This window comes from Cebidichthys violaceus, unplaced genomic scaffold, assembly GCF_023349555.1.
Source record: "Cebidichthys violaceus isolate CVI_PGR_0920_01 unplaced genomic scaffold, fCebVio1.0.p SCAF_5, whole genome shotgun sequence".
Classification (NCBI taxonomy): Eukaryota; Metazoa; Chordata; class Actinopteri; order Perciformes; family Stichaeidae; genus Cebidichthys; species Cebidichthys violaceus.
Genome location: NW_027176705.1, coordinates 9,542,085 through 9,561,792, shown reverse-complemented (window position 1 = coordinate 9,561,792; position 19,708 = coordinate 9,542,085). Strand labels below are relative to the sequence as shown.

General features: G+C 41.9%; 1 protein-coding gene across 2 annotated transcripts in view; it reads right to left on the bottom strand.

Moving 5' to 3' along the window:
• phlpp2 (PH domain and leucine rich repeat protein phosphatase 2) overlaps window positions 1-18,864 on the bottom strand; it is a 38,678-nt gene extending 19,814 nt beyond the window's left edge. The window contains exons 1-5 of one of the 2 annotated variants that reach the window (XM_068730244.1): window positions 18,534-18,864; window positions 14,380-14,663; window positions 10,065-10,198; window positions 2,163-2,353; window positions 1,049-1,174 (exon numbers count right to left, since the gene is read on the bottom strand). In XM_068730244.1, coding sequence (XP_068586345.1) covers window positions 1,049-1,174; window positions 2,163-2,353; window positions 10,065-10,198; window positions 14,380-14,663; window positions 18,534-18,737 — 939 coding nt within the window. In that variant the 5' untranslated portion in view covers window positions 18,738-18,864. The remainder of the gene's footprint in view (window positions 1-1,048; window positions 1,175-2,162; window positions 2,354-10,064; window positions 10,199-14,379; window positions 14,664-18,533) is intronic. The other variant, XM_068730245.1, reaches the window with a different exon arrangement.
• Window positions 18,865-19,708: the final 844 nt, after the last annotated feature.

Here is a 19,708-nt window from a genome sequence, read left to right as displayed (position 1 = left end):
CTTACTCATCTACAATATCTTTAACATACTCTGACTTCCTATGAATATATAATCACACAAATTATAAATACAAATGCATATACAAAAATTCTGATATGCTGCTCTGTAATGTATCCCTAAATGCCAATATTCAGTACAGTCCTGCAAGTGCATTTTGCAAGCACAAGTGTACTTGCTTACAGACACACAGACACACACACACACACACACACACACACACACACACACACACACACGCACAGACACACACACAGAAGTCAACAACTCGAGTAATGTAGCATAAATACTGGCCCAAACCTTCATCAACCATCATCCCTATAGTCTCCATAGAAACCTCTTGTTTAAGTCTCAGGCTCAATACAGTGCACGAACAGCTTACTCTAACCCAGTAATCCATACCACCATGGTAGAGAGAGATCCTGGACTTAGTGTGAATCTGCAACTAATTGGATTTTCTTTCTTTTTTCTGTTGGCTTTCTCTGTCCATGGCTAATTGTATGCTGGCTCTGCCTCAGTGGAGGCTCTCACAGCGGCTGTTCAGCTCCAGGAAGGAGCTGCGGCACAATAGCCATTAATTAGAATATTAGAGACAAAGCAAGCTGGGCAGAACAGAAAGAACATTTTTTTTTGAAGAACAGCTGTGAAGACCTGGCTAGATTCTTTGAAAGACACACAGCATATGACATAAACACAAAAATGTGTTTGGGTCATTTAGCATCCTCTAATCCAGATTGACTGGTATAAAAGAAAATCTCTACTGCTGAGTGCCTATGTAGAAAAAAGTCACAGGATAAACTATGTGAATAGAGGTATGCTGTTCAATCAATGCCAGACACCGCTGAGAGTCTGCCTCTGTAGAGCCAATCAAACGCACTCAGAGAGGTGGTTTCTGATTGGATGACTCAACAGGCAGAAAACAACTGTAGTCCCAACATCTAATCTCTGATTTAAGTAGGACCCCAGTGGAACTAACAGGAAACAAACTGATGCTGATGCTGATATTGTGTCCTGCACACACAGTAACACACACCCTTTTTCTCTTGCTTACTTTTGATGCCTGCCGATGCCATCGCTGGTAGTCTGCGAGTGTGTCAAAGTTGACAAAGTATGTCTGGGCCTGTGATCCGGCTGAGCTGAACATCAGACAGTGCTGCCTCCGCTTCACCTCCTCCACCTCAATACAAAGACAATACACAGATACGATGAGGAGGAACACTGGGAGAGAAAACACAAACGGAAAACGATGATTATAAATACTCGTTACTGCAATGATATTGCTCAAACAATATCTACATTTTCAGTAATCTTAACACAGTTATGTATCAGTCAGTGTTCATCTTACTGTTCTTCAATGATGTATCAACTAGATTTGCTAAAAGACCAAACCGGTTCAATTCAGCTGTGTGAGCTGGAGAGAGAGAGGACAATGGTGACAGCTTCATAACCGTTTGATTGTGACTGCACAACTGAGGTTTACCACTAGATATCACATCAGCACAGAAATGTAAGCTGCATCTTTTTTTCCATTAATATTTCATCGTTCAGTAAAAATGTCGCCCTCACTTAACAGTTGTTACAAAGTGAGAGGAAATAGGGGGAGGGTTAGGGTTAAGGTTAGAACAGTTGCAGCTAGCATGTAGGCCTACCAAGCTATCGGGTGGCCCTGCTTTTGGGATTTTTACAGATTTTAAAGCATTTTATGGTGGGTTGCATATCGTAATAACAAGCTTACTATGAAATATCACAGGTTCGGGCAAGTGGGTCAAAAAGTGACAAAAGTAGCGCTGTGAGAAAGTTAATAATTTACAGAAACATTGAGTGCAATAGTCCACCTTCTCTTTGTCTCTCTCTCAAACACACACACATTGCAAGACTGCGGCGCTCAAGTCCACTCGTCTCTGTCCTCGTCTCAGACCTCTGTCCAGTTCTAGTTAGCGGTTTGCAGGTTGGGTCGGGTAGCTGACACTAAACACAAATATTTTTGTAGATTGGGCGGTGCAAATTGGCTCTCATAACGGCTCGGGTGGGTGCAGATACAGTAATAAAGACTGACCTGTACATCACTAGTATCTACAATTAGCCTGGAGGGTGGGCTCAACCCAGGCACAGTGAAAGGTTAACACCACTTCAGGTTATCTGATCTCGAAACACTGAACTCTCACCTTTCCCCCCACCAGGGGCAGGATGTGCATCTTCCCAGTCAGGCTGTCTTTGACGGAGGCCACAATTAGACAGGTGCCGCAGAGGATGACCTGCCGCTCTGCCCACTTGTGCAGCTGCGACTTGCCCTTCCTGACGCTGAATACGCCTTTCAGCAGGGTCCGCTCCTGCTGGTCTGCATTCACTGGACGCTCTGAAGGGAAAAGCCCACACACAGAGGTTAGTGTAGATCCACAGACATCAATCCAAGGCACAAGAACCCCCAAGCCTCCTGTGCTAAACAATTTCAGCAAATTAATAGCAAATGTTCTGCAGTTAACCATAGGATGAAAGCTTCCAGAAAATGAAGTCATATAGATACTCACAGGTCAGTATGATATCACCTATGTATTAGTCATCTGTTTAACTTAATAATTTCAGGAACTGATCTTTCGTCAGTATTTAGGATGGACACTGCCCTATTATCTCATCTACTGTACATCTGGATAGATCTCTCTGCATGATAATATTAAGTTTGATGTAGTAAGTAAGGGGAAGAAAGTTTCTACATTAAACTCCACTAAAGCCAGAGAAGAGTTCTGCTGTGACTGGACCCAACGCAAAACCTTTGTTGGGAACTATGAGATACGGGTTAGGTTTGGTACAAATTTTCTAAAGATTTATCCTGTGTTCATGCTTGTCAGGTTTTATAAGTAGACACACAATGCTCAGTGGGAAAGAGACAGAGTACAGTAAGGTAACAGCAAGGTAACAGTCCAGAAGCACTATAGCTTTGGGCCAAGGGTTAGGTTCATTCACCTGAACCGGCAGATGGTTTGTTATACAGAACCATCTGAGAAGCTGCATTGGAAACTGTGTGCACTTTGATGTTTAGAACTGTTTAGAATGAACAGTTTCCTCTCTGTGTTGTCCAAAGCACACCTAAGCCACGCCCACAATTGCCCGTAGTTACTTACAGGATGCTGATTGGTCCGTGCTCTTGCTTACCGGACACAAATGCATCAAGTCTGACAAGATCAATTTTCGTGTGATATGTGATCCCGCGATTGTCGCGTGAATTGGTGACATCGCGAGAATTCAGCTCCGTGAAAGGTCTAGTTTGGCAGTACCAGTCAGTTTTGGTAGGGTGGATCTTGAAGACGTTGGTATGGGCTGGTGTCAGTTTTAGACCTAAACAGAGGTCCAAGCCATAGCGCCTAAAAGAAAGATCTTCTTAGTTTAAGGCAGTGCAGAACTCTACCCAATCGTATCTCAATTGATCCCTGCAATTAAGGATCAAAGTTCTTCTCTTTTTCCCTTTTTCAAATAATTTCTCCTCCCTCTCTTTATAGATCAAACTCGGATGTGTGAAATCAACACATCAGTCAAAACATCAGCCCTACGGTGCAGGTAAATTGTCAAGGTGTCCTGTAAATGTTGCATGAATAATTTATCTATCTCTTCCTCCTTTTTCTCTCTCTCTCACTCTATGCAAGCAGAAGCATCAGTCATATTGATGAATGAGTCAGGGTTTTGTCACATTAAATTTCACTCGTTTCAATTCAATTATGCCAACTTGCACAGCAGGCAGCTTTAGCTGGCCGATGCTGGAGGACACACCAGACAGCAGTGCTGTTGTCTCTACCAGGCTTCAAGTACATTCAGGTTAATGGCAGGTCAAATAAGCACAGAGGAGACAGTGCCTCAGCCTTGTGTCCTCTGTTGTTAAATTTTCCTCAAACCAACTTATGCTGCCTCCCACTCAGAGGCTCTCATTGGCAACCTGCTCTCTCTCCCTCGGTCTGTCAGACTTGCTCTTCCTCTCCACCTTCCCTTTCACTTCACGAGGGCATCCAAACGAAATGAAAGGCTGCTCATGTTTTTCTTCGCCAGGGAAACCGGTAATGAACAAGCCAAGTGCTTCTAACAACAAATTGGCTGGCTGGCAGATCAATAGCACTGACTGATCCTCGGGCGTCCCCTCACTCAAAAAGAAAATTAGAGACACAAACCCTCACAGCGTCAGTGATGGGTAGTATGGACCTACGTGAAAGGGGGAAAACATCTGGACATAGAGCTGGATAGTGAACCACAATGCTTTTTTGGCACGGACCGTATTGTGTCTGTAACACACAACGTTGGAAGTCAGCATTGAATTTTTAAGATTCTTATTGTTCTTTACGCTGGAATGATTTGTTGGAAAAAGTGTTTATGCTCTTTCAAGAAAGATATCAAAAAAGTATGATTTTGATCTTGGTACCAAAAACATTTCAAACGATACCCAGTGCTACAGAAAAATTATAAAGTATGGAGGCAAGGAATTACTATGAACTGATGCTTAAATCCATGCCAGGAATCCACACACACATCTGTGTGTCAAATACAAAAAAAGTAATCACGTACTTCATTAGAGTATTTGTAATTTGTATTTGTAATATCAACGGAATACAGCTGACCAAGGAGAGAGTAAGTTAGAATAAACGAAGAATAACATATTCATTTAAACAAGTAATTAAGCAAAACACTCGCCCACTGCAGTGCATATATCAATAAACTCATCATCACGCACCCACTCGCTACGAACTGACACAGGTTGACAAGATGCTCTCACTGGCTTCACAGTATATCACCAGAGATGAACACAACACAGCACTTAGCTTTGTTAGGCTGTCAGGGGAGCGCTACCTGCAGAATGCTAACGTACAGTCTGGTCAAGCTCATCAATGCTCTGAACATTTATAGTGCAAGAAAGAATTCCTAAACTACCCTAAAACCAGCGAGAAGTGGTTCAGGTGAAGACTTCAAAATGTCCCTCCATTGTAACACAAGTATTATCCACCAGCTATAATCTCCTGAACTGTCATCTTTCTTTAAAATCCCACTACATTTTAGGGATTTGTATGACACAGGTCATCTAAGGAAGACTGATAGGAGGCAGAACCTTAAAGTGCTTCTGTGCAGAGCTGAAAGGATCAGCTAGTTCAATCGATCGACAGAAAACGTATCTGCAGCTAAAATGTTTGTGCTTGCTAATAAGTGAAATATTACCTCTATTAAATTAGTTTTCTGTTAAAGCTATGGGTGAGAAATACTCACATAATATGCATACAAAAAATGCACACTTCACTTCATACGGTATGAGCGTAACAAACTGCTTTTGACCTTTCATATCAATACAACCACCCATCTGAAAATCATTGGCCTATTTACGCAACATCAAGTCTGGGCCATAAAGAGACAACTTTTAAAACAAACACACACGCAATCCCTGAAGGTCTGTGGGGCTATTAGTTGCTAGGGGAACAGGTTGTTCACAAAATCAAAGTCCAGTCTGAGCTGGTAAGCCTCCACGATGTCAGCCAAATCAATCTCCTCCCAACGATGACCAATACTGTTGACCATTCCGAGTGGCTCAAGAGGGGTTCGGTGACATTGTCACAGATTTTCTGTTGCAGGAAGTTTTTGTCCGAGCTCGGGGAGTATGGAGGTGCAGGGCCACAGAGAGGCTGCACGGCCTCCAATAAACTAATCATCAGCGGGTCAAGCGGCGTCCTCGGAGGGGCTGCCGAACCATGGGGACGCCGTGACAAGTGACAGATCAGAGAGTCGCCTTTACGACTTCTTATCCCTCCTCTGTTCATCTCAAGTGTGGCTGCAAGCCTTCACTTGCCGGCAAACTCAGTGACATCTCACTTCACATGGCATGCCAGATGAGCAACAAGGTCACGACGGGTCAGATTTTGCTAACTTATCACTAAAGAATATAAGTGGACAGAGAAACAGAGGAAAGGGAGCAAAAAAGGATCTGAAAAGGATATGACAGGTTTAAGATAGAATGTGATTGGGTGATGAAAAATACGAGAGGAAGTGAACTGAGGAACTAGAACTGGGTGGAGGGCTAGAAAGGAATATGTCAAACTGAAGCCATTTGTCAAAATAGCTCCATGCAAAGGAATAAAATTTGGCTTTTCGTTTCTATTGCTATAACAATGAACTGCTATGTTAATAATATTACATGTATTATTAAGGATTTAAAAATATATTATTAATAACGTAATCGATAAACTTTGAAAAGAAAATAGCTTCAGTTGTTTTTCAAGCAAAAATGCCAAATATTTGATGGTTCCAGCCTCTAAAATATGAGTTTATCTTAGAAAATGGTCTTCAAAATGATCTACAAGAGTAGCAATGTATAATTCAGAACAGCTGTTGATTAACTGGATGCCAGCATACATAATGTTTGTCAGCACACTAAGAAAAAAGAAGTTGGCACCACACTGACTTCAATCAAAATATCCGCTCTCTTGTAAACCTCTTAAGGCTAAATAAATATTGCAAAATGCTTAATTTAAAATAATTCATCATTGAAGGAGGGATATGGAAATTTGAATTCACCCCCAAAACAGGTAAAGTGGCCACTGTTTCTAATGTATTGTCAAACACAAACGTCATTGTGCCAATGTTCATGTCTTTCAGTTGGTAGCTCTTGATCTTGTTCTGGTGGGTGTTTTTGAAACTGTTTTAATCACATGATTTCAGGGCAACTGTCGAGCACTCAGTCGAACACAATACTCCCTGTATCCCACAGGTTTTCTGTCTCGCTCAAGATTGCATAGATTGCGTTAGCATTCAGTAGGGGGTCAGTGGAGGCGGAAACACAGTCTGATTTGACTCAGAACAGCAAGCTCTTTTTTGGCAGCAAATTCAAATTCAACCCACCACCCAGATGCCCGCTTTTGGTGGTCTGTGTTTACCTCAAGAAAATCCTCTTGTTTAAACTTTGTGCAAGAAATATATGCAACAGATATCAAATATGGCAAGTCAACACTGTGAATGACACAGATAGGAGACGCACCGCTGAATACTGCTTCTGAATGCAGATGACCGTTAAAATAGTGGATACTTTTCAGCGGGAGTAAGCCATTTGGAAACTAACCACGAGTCTTGGATAAGAGACAGTCTGCCAGTTTTCCAATGATAAAGAGGAAATCCTCGGGAGAAACCGAGCTCCATCACAGAAACAGCATGTTATGAGGAGCTGTCAGGAAACAGCAGAGAGCCTGCTCTTTGCTGAGCTCTGTTGCTCGGGGGCAATTTTGTGGGAATCCGGATCTGAACAGAGTTTCATTTTTCTCTTAAGTCTCATTCTGACTGCTTCTCCACTTTTTGGCCCTGTAAACCAATTCTTTCTGCCTTTATACCAAAAAAATGAAGAAGCGCCCTTGATTAGTTATCCACTGTGATTATAGCCTCTCTGTTCCTCCAGGACACAATTATTCCGGCTCAGTGATAAACCACTGGACCTCAGAGTTAGACATTGGTTCACTGTCCATGTCATCACAGTTTAGGATATCCACAGTCTTCCTTTAGGTTTAATTTTCATTAGTAAATCAGCACCAGCAAAATCAATAAGTGATAATCTGAGTTCACACTGCTTGCAGATGACTTATTTCCTTCTGCTATGACACTGACAGTGGGCTTGACGTGTACTTTGCACAACAGCTTCAGGTCTCTAATCTCAAAGATGTAAAACAGAGATCACCCAGGCAGAGGTGGACCAGGGATCAGTGGAGTTTACAGCCGGCCTAGGCTGTGCTGCAGCTGCATGGGCCGACACAGACAACCACTGGCCCTCAGGTCTCTGCATTTGTTTTCACTAGGAGAGTTTTTTATTAAGTCAGCATTTGGAAATATTTACTCCCCTGTCCATGTTTGTTTTCATCTCATCTGTGCACCACAGCCGGGGTGTGTGTGTGTGAGTGTGTGAGTGAGTGAGTGAGTGAGTGAGTGTGTGTGTGTGTGTGTGTGTGTGTGTGTGTGTGTGTGTGTGGGTGGGAAGCAGGAGGTTGGAAGAAGGTTCGAGATTAGTCTCCTAAACAAATAAGAGGACAGTGAAGTTTAATAAATTACCTGCTGCATTGCCCTTTGAAACTCTTTAGTGGCTTAAGAGAAAATAAGGCCATAAAACAGACAAACGTGCAGAGCTGACACATGCAGTGCACCACATCAGGCAGTTCTGTAGCAGCTGTAGTCTTTACTGATGGACCACAGTTTCCCTCAACTGCTTAGTCAGATCATTACCCCTGACAACAGCCGAGAGACAAGCAAGCACCTGGGAGAGGGATCTCAGAACAAGTCAGTTGTTGTGTGTTGCAACAATGCATCGCAGCCCACCTACAATACCACTGTGGGTGGGAATGAAAAACCAGGGTAACCTTGTGCCAGCCAGGAACTGAGATCTACTGGTGAAGCTGTATGACTGGAAAGCTCCTGAACACCAGCACGGGGAGGGTGGGTGAACACACTGAGGTAATTCAGCACAACCACCACAAGCTGCAAGTTCTACTCCAAAACAGTTACTTCTCACCACCTCCCCCAGTTTTAAGAGCAGAAAATGGCCAAAACAAAGTTGTGCCCTCAGCCTTGGCTGTGCATCAAGAGTGCCAAAGTACCACTTGTGCCTGGTCTCTGGTCCTCTTTTCCCATGAGTTGACAAAAGGAGGCAGGAAGTCTCCAAGGGGCCTGGCTACACTCTGACCAATGTGGCCTGACTACTGATAGTAGCCAAGATCTGACCAGTTCTCGTGTTGGCAAGGGGCAAACAACAGTAAAGCTTCAATTGGACAAATAGGGACTAGGAATAAGACTGAGGCCACAGTGTGCTTAAGATCTGACAGCTAAACAAACAAACACCAGTTGTATTAACAGGCAGACATAAAGAGAAAGTTGTATTCATTCTACAGTGGCTAGCTTATGTCAGAAAAACACAACACTTGTGCTTCTTACCCGAGTGATGATCATCAAGACTGAATGGTGTGTTTATAAAAGACAAAGGATGCCAAAGTATCTTATTCTAGAAAGAAGTCCAAGATTCAAATTTTTCAAAAATCAAAAATGTCTCAGAAACCTCAGAATTATATTAAACAAATTATGTGGCCTTTATGTGTGGAGTTTGCATGTTATCCCCTAAAATATTTGCCATGTCTTCGCAGTCTCCTCATGAATCAGCCAACCAGATCATTTCAATAGATAGCTTGTATTCTTATTCAGTGTGGCAGCACCAAATTTCAGTGTAGGGAGGGTTGCTTACTTTATGTGGGAGGATTTACATGTGAGCTCTTTAGACGCTGTGGTTTGCTCGCTGTATTCTCTGGCACAGTCGCATGTGAGGAGTTAAAACCCCAAACATAAGGAGTTCCACTGACTTAACAGAAAACATCAGACGGTTTATCAAGTGAAAACACATCACAGAACATCGTTCACCATTCCCCCTTAATGGCAAATCCCGTAAATGCTGCAACTGTAGGAGTTTCATTAGACCAATGCACGGACTCAAACGAGAAGAGCTAGAGATGTCTGTGGGTTTACGTGAGCTGTATTAAGACCCAAAGAGTCCCATCCATTCTGTTACTGCATTAATATATCACACTGACACAGGGATACTTAGTCACTCCGATACTGGGGTCATGGGAGTGTGCTGACAGCATCAGGTGAAAGGCAGCCCACATGGGGATGGAGAATCACCACAGGATGAAGGATGGTCAGGCACTTATCATGAGGCCATGATTGGTGTGCGTTTGTGTCATCCCAGGCTATATTGGATACTAGAGACAGCTTTTGAAAGGCATCACTCTCAAGGAGCCTCAAACAACAACTGGCTTCACTTTGTCCTTGCTGAAAGCACACACACACACACACACACACACACACACACACACACACACACACACACACACACACACATTCATGTACACACACAGACACAAGATAAAAAGAGGATGTGATAAAAAAAACAAAAAAACGTTTTGACCTGCTGTGGCCTGTTTTTAGACCCTTTGGTCAGTTTTCCTGCTGCTAGATCCCACTGAGCAGCAGCAGATTATAGTGAAGATTGGGGATGATGGCCCCTGTGGGTCAGTACTCACCACTGTAGAAACGGATCAAACAGCTGAGGTCTGAGTTGGCTGCTTCCTGCTGCACTCGTACAGGCTTTGCGTAGCCCAACGCTGCCAGGTAGTCATACAGCATCTGGAGCGGGCGCTCACAGGGGTCCAGCCGCCTACAGGACAAAAGAAAAGGAGAGGTGGTATAATGATGCCCACCACAAAGTAGTTACCACCAGTTCCCTTCACTCAGTATAAGGGGGATACACACACTGAAGCTATTTAATCAAAGACCAATTCTTTATCCTCGTTAAAAAAAGAACACCAATTTTGAATGAGATAGCAGGAAAGTCCAGAGAGTTCAACTCCCAAGAGAAAAAAACTTCAGGAGGGTTCAGGAGGTGTAAGTATACAGCACATCACAGAACACATTCCAATAGCTTCAATGGCAGATGATCTGGCCAAGCTGAAGGCACCACTGCCAGGGACTGAATCATGGTCCTTGTGTGCCGCTTTTGGTTTTTGTTTTTTGTTAAAAGAAGAAAATTGTCCTGTGAGGTTTGACAGAGCTCCAGACCTAACCAAAAAGTGGAAAAATGCACATGTGCAAAATCCAAAACTGTGCCATTAAAAGTTTTTCCTTCATGAAAAAAAAAGTATTTCTCACTATGAACAGCAAAATGAACATGGTACATATTCAGACTTTTATTTTCTCAAAACAAAACAAATAAATGTGTTGAAATGTAGAATTAAGTAGTTTTTTCCCCTAACTGTGCATTTAACTTAAACTGAGGAAATCATCTCGGTCCACTAACGCTTTAAGGACTCTCCCCGCTGATTTCTAACAGGATCAATGTCAACCCTGAAATCCAGCACCCACGGCCTGATTCAAGCAGCCTTTCACATAAATGCTTACTGTCTGGTTGCATGACGAAAGTCTTGCAAGCACAATGTGCACTATATGACTTGCAGAATCATGTTATTTTATTTCAGACAGCTGTGGCAGCAACACCTTAAAACGTCAATGCAGGATTTACGCAGCTTGCTGTAGGTCAGCGAGAGGAGGACGACCGACAATCCCTATTGACCATTCACTTAGATATGCCTCATTTATTCACAAATCCTCCAATCTTGGGCAATGCAGCAAGAAGCTGTTCAATCTCTGTCAAATGCAGTGGGTTCATCTGTCCTCAGGGTGGAAGGTACATTTTGCAGCAAACTATGGAAATGTGTCCCTCGATTTACTTGAGACACAACCAGTAGCCGATGCAAAAAAGAGAGCTGGGGGTTACAGAAAGAATGGTCTATCCATACACGTGTTTTACTTAATTTGGCTAATTAAACCTCTCTGGAATGTGTGTGTGTTTGTGTGTACAGACAGTGGTTGATTGACAGGGTTTTTTTCTTCACTTTTACAATCATTACTAGTTTGTGCTAGTAATTCCCAGCATGGCTCCACTCAACATGAACCTGAGTAGAGGTCTAATCAGCCAAAATATCTGAAAATGGGTGTGTGGGGTGTGTGGATTTCATCAGGGTGTGTTTTACATCTAATTTGCTGGCATGAGATGTGACGCCTCAGCAAACATAGATCATTTAGCAAGGGTTCAGTTCCTTACCATAGAGACCGATTGCTGAGAAAAGGTGGTTGTTGTTTGCAAAAGAATCAGAGGAAAAGGGACATTCCCAACTGTTTAAACCTATTAACTAGCTGCTGTCCTTGTACTGTATTGACCGATAAGTCCTGTGAAAATCAATAATCAGACCATAATGGAGCAAATCTTACAATTAACAATCCAAAACACAATTTTTGTGGGTAGACATGGGTTTCTAAATGGCCGTAACAGTCAAGCCAAGCCTGTGTGTAATGTTAGATTTTCATAACGAATATATATTGCTTTGTGACTAAGATTAGTTTTCATATACAACCATTGCAGGTCAAAGTTTTTAACTCAAAGCAAATACATGATAATATTATCAAAAACATCCTCCATCAGCGGTTTTCTATTGAACCCCTCCTCTTGGCCAACAGGCCTTTCACCCAGCCCCTACCCTTCACCTTGTCTGTGGTGAGCCCACAAGATAGTGGCGCTGCATCACTTACTTGGGCTGTGCTTACAGGGCTCATCCAACCTGACTCCTGTAGCTGGTGCTGTGTCCTGATCCTGCAGAGGTACTCTCTGCACTTCCAGACCAATCTCAGGGGTGTTCTTGAATAGCAATTGGTCTGGGCCCTCACCATGCAGATTGTAGATAAAAGCAGATGAGATGAGATTCCTCTACAGGATGGTTGGCCTCACTTTACATTTCAGAGTGAGGAGCTCAGTGATTTGGGAGGCCCATGGTATCAAGCCGCTAACTCCCCTGAGAGGAGTCAGTTGAGATGTCTGGGAGCCTCCCTTTGGAAGTGTTCTGGACATGACAAACTGGGAGGAAACCCCGGGCATACCCAGAACATGTCGGAGGGATTACATATATCATCTGTCACGGGAGCACTTAAGGATCCCCAAGGAAGAGCCTGTTGCTGGGAAAAATAATACCGGACTGCTCTGCTCACCTTGTTGGCACTGTGACTTTGACCAGGAGTGGCTCAAAAATGGATGAATGGAAGGATGAATGTCCTCAATCAACTCCATTGTCTCAGTAAATTTATCTTAAAAGGGAATTTGTCCCACTCAAAATACAACGTTCTCTAAGCAGGAACAAACCATGACCATGTCTTCCTGTAAGCCGCACATTACTACAAGCTATAAAAAGAAAATCACTAAAAAAAGCTTCCATCCCTCCCATCATGTCCTTACTAACAAACCTCTCTTCAGTGCTTGTGTCAGTGCTGCCAACAGCTTTGCATGTTTCAGATGTTTGTTTATACATCTATTATCAGTCACAGTAATAAGAACTATTACACATAAAACATTTATCTATAGAGAGTTTATAAAAAAGGAGATAAATGAATAGCACTAGAAGCAGAAGCCCCTTTAAAGTCAAACAAAATGTATTTTCTATGGATATATGCACTTTTTAAATTAAATCTTGACAGCCTATCCACATGCTTAATTTATTACCGGTCTGCATTACTGTGCAATGCCCACAATCTTTAATCAGCAGAGGTATAATGAGGCTTGTTCATTGGCTGTGAGCTGATCACACCATTGGCTACCAGCTTGTAAAGTGATTAATAACCACCAGCCAGGTTTCCAGCACAATATCTGCTGCACGTCCATGGCATAATCCTCAAGTCATTAATACTACAAGCACAATCATTTAAAATTCTCCACTTTAAATGCACCTACTCACAATTTAGCTGGTACCAAATATGTCTTGTACGATTTGAAGGTTTTGCTCCGTCTCAATATTCCACATTATTAAAAAATACCTGAAGAGACAGTAAGGCTCACATAGAATATGCCGTAAACCATTGTAATTTAAGCTATAGCTAATCTATTTCTTATTTTAGACTCTGTTTTCTAATATCTTCACAAAGGCTTTCCCAGGCAAGCAAAGGAGGAATGGCCCAGATTCCTTCCTGGTCACGGATCAGTGAACCAGCTTTTTATGCTTTCACAGATAATCAAGGGGTCATTTGCTATTTCTGTCTTCATATGGCTTGTGTAGCCGAGAGAGGCGCACAATCATGTTCCCTGAGGGTATCCTGAGTGTGGTGCTGTGGGAGTATGGGATGTTGGAGGAACTGCAGCAGGTCCTCAGTGCTGTGTTTACCTTCTTTGCTTTAAGTCAAGCTTAATTAAGGTGACATTCTGTTTAGGCTTTTCATGGCCAGGATATCAAGCAATAGCCCAGGCCTGGTGTAGTTTATTTATGTTATATAAACAAGGATGAGATGTGGACATTTACTTAAATTGACATTGCTTCTAAATTTATATTTTTTTGGGATGTTACTGGATGTCATTATACCAATTTAAGCTCTGTTTTTGTGCATCCGATGGAAGAGATGTGCTTCCATTATAACTTTAGCAGCTGTCTAAACCAGTTGTACAACATCTTGTGTTTCACTTGCGCTATATTTGTGTAACTGCAACCCAAAGCATCTTTTTATGCTTCAAGTCAGTTTGTATTTCGTATTTTTTAACCCATTTCCACGTTAGTACATGATTATGCATTAAACTGTGAGCACTCAGAGGCTTCAGAGTGCACAGCAGCACTGTATTGAATAGATCCAATGAAGACGCTGATGAACGACAGTAGATGTTGGATACATGGACCAAGGACAGCACAAGCATTTAAACTACAGTTGATCTCTGGGCAGCTATTCTAACTTTTTAGAATATTTTTGCCAAATGGCTGAAACGATTAAGTACAACTTTACTTTGACGACTTAACCTAGTGTGTATTTTACCTGACTAAGTCGCCATGCAGCTGAATATAGAGTCCCTGTCCGTCCCTCTGAGCACACAGTTCCTCCACTGTGGTAGTGGTGGAGCAGAGCACCAACTGCAGGTCTGTCTGAGGGGTGGAGGAGGCCTGTGGACCAGAGGCAGGTGGCTGGGGGTCCACTGTCCCCCCATACAGACACACACAGCCCCGCTGGGTGTCCCCCTTCAGCCAGTCTCGCTCTCTTGATCCAAATCTGGTCTTTCTCGTCACACAGCCACGACTCCCATTCCGCTTCATGTTGCGCTGCTGACAAAAAAAGAGTAGTTTTAACATAGAGACTGACATCAGATACGTACCAGTATGTTGAACAGCCATGGGCTGCCTCAAGAGCTTGATGGTGGTTCAAAGTGTACTGCTGACCCTCCCTGAGGTGCTATGGTCTTACTCAACTGTGCTGCTAGTTACCCATTGGATAATCTCAACAATCTACTAACTCCAATCAAGTGTGGTTTTAGAGCTTTTTAGATCAGTACTGGAACATAAAATGTCATCAAACTACAAATGAGACAAACAAGAAACACGCTGATACAGTATAAGTGTCCACGGGGCTGAAACAGTCATTTACAGCAGATAGGGGTTGTTACAAAAGAAAAAGAAGGATTCAACTATGGAGATATCAGACTCAGAGGGACAATACAGATTTTATCGTAATTGTATGGACCATTTTTATTTCCTTGCTGTTAATGAAGATGTCAACAACATGTATTCAATTTGTTTAAAAAGTGTTTAGTGGACTGGACTGCAACCACATTTCCTGATATCCTATAGGATGCTCTGAGAGACACAATGATGTAGCTGCATGCCTTTCTATCTATACAACTGAAATGAGATGCATGCTGAGGAATTGAAGGTGACACTGCTGGAAATTGGTGCAGTTGTATTTGTAGTGGTGAAGGAGCACCCTTCCTCCCACATTGTAATCAATGTTCTATAATCAATATTCTGGTATCATCAAGTATGTTGCAAGTATTTCTACTGAACATACTTGCAATTGTTTCCCTTTGTAGACTCACCTCTACTGAACTTAACATCTCCTGAGCAGCATCTGTCTGTTCATTCGATTACCTTTCACTCTGAGGATGGACTCTTTGACTGCATTACTAACAGGAACCAGAATATCATGTTGTTGTTCATTCATCACTTGTGGTGATGTAAGCCGGATGTGCAGTAGCCTCATGTTTTTCAAACTGATGTCAAGCTAATATGCTAGCATGGCAGTAACATCAACTGCTCTTGAAAGACTACCATTCACAGGCACAACAAAGGAATACAGCATGCCACTTGTTCCAAAGGTAAAGATATCTTATCACTATTCTGACTCTGCACATACACACAAAGAGACCCATCAACACGCACGCACACACACACACACACACACACACACACACACACTACACTCTACACCGTTTGTCAAGGATACACCTTGACTCCACATCTATTGAGAAGATTCATATGAAAGCACAAGTCTGGAGAGCATCCAGAGTTTGGTGACTTACAGGTGTCATCAACATTGTTTGAAAATGTTGCCATCGTCACCTCATTCAGTTGTGATATTCCGTAAGCATGAGAGAAATTGCTGTGTGAAGTAAGAGTACATTAAAAATGAGCAGTTCAGTGAGTGAAGGAAAAGTCTGCTGGACCACCAGCTACAGTGGATGCAGCTTGATACTATACTGGAGGGCTGAACCACAGAGCGAGAGTTTTCAAAGATCAACCACCTGTCAAAACACACACACACACACACACACACACACACACACACACACACACACACACACACACACACACACACACACACACAATGATGCAAGACATAACCATTTACATATCCAATTTTCAACCATATTTAAAAACTCTTACTTATTTCACAAAACTATAACAACAACACAAGTTCAGAAACATCAACTGACTGCATGAATACCTCTACTCATAAGATGCAGTAAGGGTTGCAACCAATGATGACATCGCTGTAATCATGATGATTAGTTCTGTGTAACTTTGTTTACCATCAAAAAAGAATGACTAATCTTGGTCACAACTTCCCAGAGCTATGTTTTTTTATAATGAAGAGATACTCATCAATAATGAATCATTTGTTTTGACCAACTGTCAAAAACTTAACTTAGCTGGAGCAAATGAATGTATAATATTATTGTTATCTCTGTCAAGCGTAAGGCTGTGGGGAGATCATGCGTTCAGTCCTGTGTGTGCATGTGTGCGTGAGTGTGTATATCTGCCTGTCCACGGCTACTCTAACATACCACTGAACGCATCAGCCTAATATATGTGTGATTATTTGTGACTGTACGCTTAAGGACCTATTGTAGTTGCAGTGAATTACCTATTTTATTGACTGTTATTGACTGCTGAACCCTCACTCACTCCGGTAGGGGCTGCAAGAAATCAGCAGCAGAAGCCTTTTCCGGCAATCAGCTAGGCTAAAAACAAGCAGTAACTCGTCTTGACCAGGCCTCATTTTGGGCTTTGTAGTGGCTCAAAAAAACGGACATCCACTGATATGTTATGATCCACCAAGATTAGGCACAATATGAGATAAATAAATCCCTCTTTTTGTAATCTTCGCTGCCATCTTGACTGTAAGGGAGCTGGAAGGGACAACTGAGAAGGATTCAACTCGTCGTTTTTTTGGGGGGAGGTGAGAGGGAGAGACACTCAGCAGAGATTTGCACACTACTGAATGCACTTTTCTAGTTATTTGATGCATTATTTTATAATCAATTGCTTCTCGAAATAGCTTTTGATTAAATTAACAACAATATAATTTATAATTAAACTAATCAATCGATAAATTGTAATTTGTTTCTGCTATTTGATGTCCAATAGAAAATGTATTCAGTTAGAAATGTTAAAAATGTTTTGCCACTTTCACATTAATTACCAATTGATAGAGAAATGCATTTTAATGATATGATTTTGAAATACATTTCTAATGTTTTGGCCTTTTAAAATGTAAAACGTTCACTCCTTGAATAGGTCATAGCTGGAGCAGCGTTATTCCAGAGTTTAGAGAGGTGGGAATGTAACCGGTGAGAGCAGCTAGTTTAAATTCCACACATGTTGAAAAAACTGTGACCACAGTGAAAGTAAGCTGCCATACCCTCTCCTCATTAGCTACCGTCAATGAGTGAAGCACTAAACCACTGCTTGCTGCTGTGGAACCACTCAATGGTCAACCCAGTTGACTGCAATACTGGGCCACTCCACAGGGTAGCTCCCAGGTGAGATGTTTCACTGTGTGATGTAAACTTTCCTGAGTCAGAAAGGAGTAGATAAATATACTGTACATAAAATGAAATGACAGATTTGTTAATGAATAATTAATTAATACATTAGGGTACTGATAAAACACAACTTGATTATCTACTTCATGTTGATGTGAACAGGCATGAAAAAAAGACTTATAAGCATTGGTCCTTTAATTTGACTGGATTTTGGGTGAATGTTTGTTAGCAGATATATCATAACGTTTCATCAAATCTGAACCAAAACTAACATTTTACGTATGATATACACTTAAAAGGTGATCTATTTTATTTTATGATTTTGATGTGCACTCTTCCTTCAAATACAATAACTGAGTAATGCATATGCATACATTGAATAGCACAGCTGAAATTCTTTGAGTGTGTGTGTGTGTGTGTGTGTGTGTGTGTGTGTGTGTGTGTGTGTGTGTGTGTGTGTGTGTGTTTGTCGTTGCCTTGCGAGCAGCTACCCCAGGGAATCATATGTCATTACACATCATGTGTCTTGACCTAAAATGTCATAGAAGAACTGTTCAGCAGTGGGCCTTCCTAAAAAACTCTAACAGCTTACAGTGTGTGTGTGCGTGTGTGTTAATTGGCTCTGGTACATTCCTCACTGAGTGGCATTCATCCACAGAACAATCATCAACCCGAGAATATCAATCACTGGATATCACAGCCATTACATAATATTACAAGGATGCGTTTTCACTCTCGTGCACTTTGCCCTGTTTGAATCACGAACTGCAATGCCAGAAAAACCTTGGCATGCAGCACAATACAGAGATATGTTTGTCGAGCACTGTTTGAATACTGCATCACAACAACATATATCCCCCTCGTAATGACTTGCCTTGAGCACCCGGATCCCCGTCGCAGCCTGAGATCCCGGACCACTGCGGCTGCCGCGACCTGCAGTCTGATTCAGCCCTGCTTGGTGTACCACCGTGTCCGGCTGCCTGTCTATGCAAGCCCCGTTATCTCCGACATCACCTCCTTTCTGTTGGGTGTTTGTCGCCGCGAACGCTGCGCTATTATCCTCGTCCTCCATCGCCATGTATGTATGATCGCTATTAACAGCGACAAGAGCCAAGAAGTGCCGTCCCGGTCCGCGACTGGCGAATTCCCACAGAGAGGTGAAAACGCATCCCGTGTCGATGCAGCGACGCCATATCCAGACTGAGTGTGAGTGCTGTCAGATAGGCCTGCTGGAGAGCTGATCAATAAACATTAAATGGGCGGGTTCAGGGTATTTATTATTCATACCCCTGCCCCTATTTGAAGGGAGAGGCGTATTACATTAGTCATAAAGGCAAGACTTTTACCACTTGATGCAATTCATAACGAAACATCACGATATATTCCCTTGGAGGGCGTGTTTTTATTACTCACGGGGTTAAACCTATTAGGTTTTGAAGATTGTATCTATATTTGATCATGGTATCAATAGCTATAACAATAATGTAATAATGTTATTTTCCATTTTCTTTAACATCGCCCTATAAAAGAAATTGTGTAATTATAATTGTGAAATTATTCATAAACTGTAATTTGGCTTTTCCCACCAATGTTTTATATATCAGTTATAAAACATGATTATTACGAAATCCCTTCCGGTAGTGTTTGTTCTCATCTAACTAGCCAACGAGAAAAGCGTTGTCTTTTTGATCTATTCATCAGGTAGACCTGTATATGTATAACTTTGACCACTTACCTTCTGTTAAAGAGCTGTGGTGCAACAATATCATTTATTTATATAACGTCAGATAACAGGCTTATTATTACAACTGAACTATAAAACATCAAGCTTGTAACGTGATGAATGTAAATCGTAGGCTATCCTTTAAATTGGTTGTTTAAGGCCTGTGTTAAGTTAACTAACGCTAACCTAACTAGCTAGCTAGCTTAATTAGCTAGATAACATACAAATCTTTTTTTGCTAATGTCAAAAATCAAACCTAATAATGAGCCTATATCACTCATTTTAATTACACCTGATGACCTGTGTGACAGCTTTTGTTACACCAC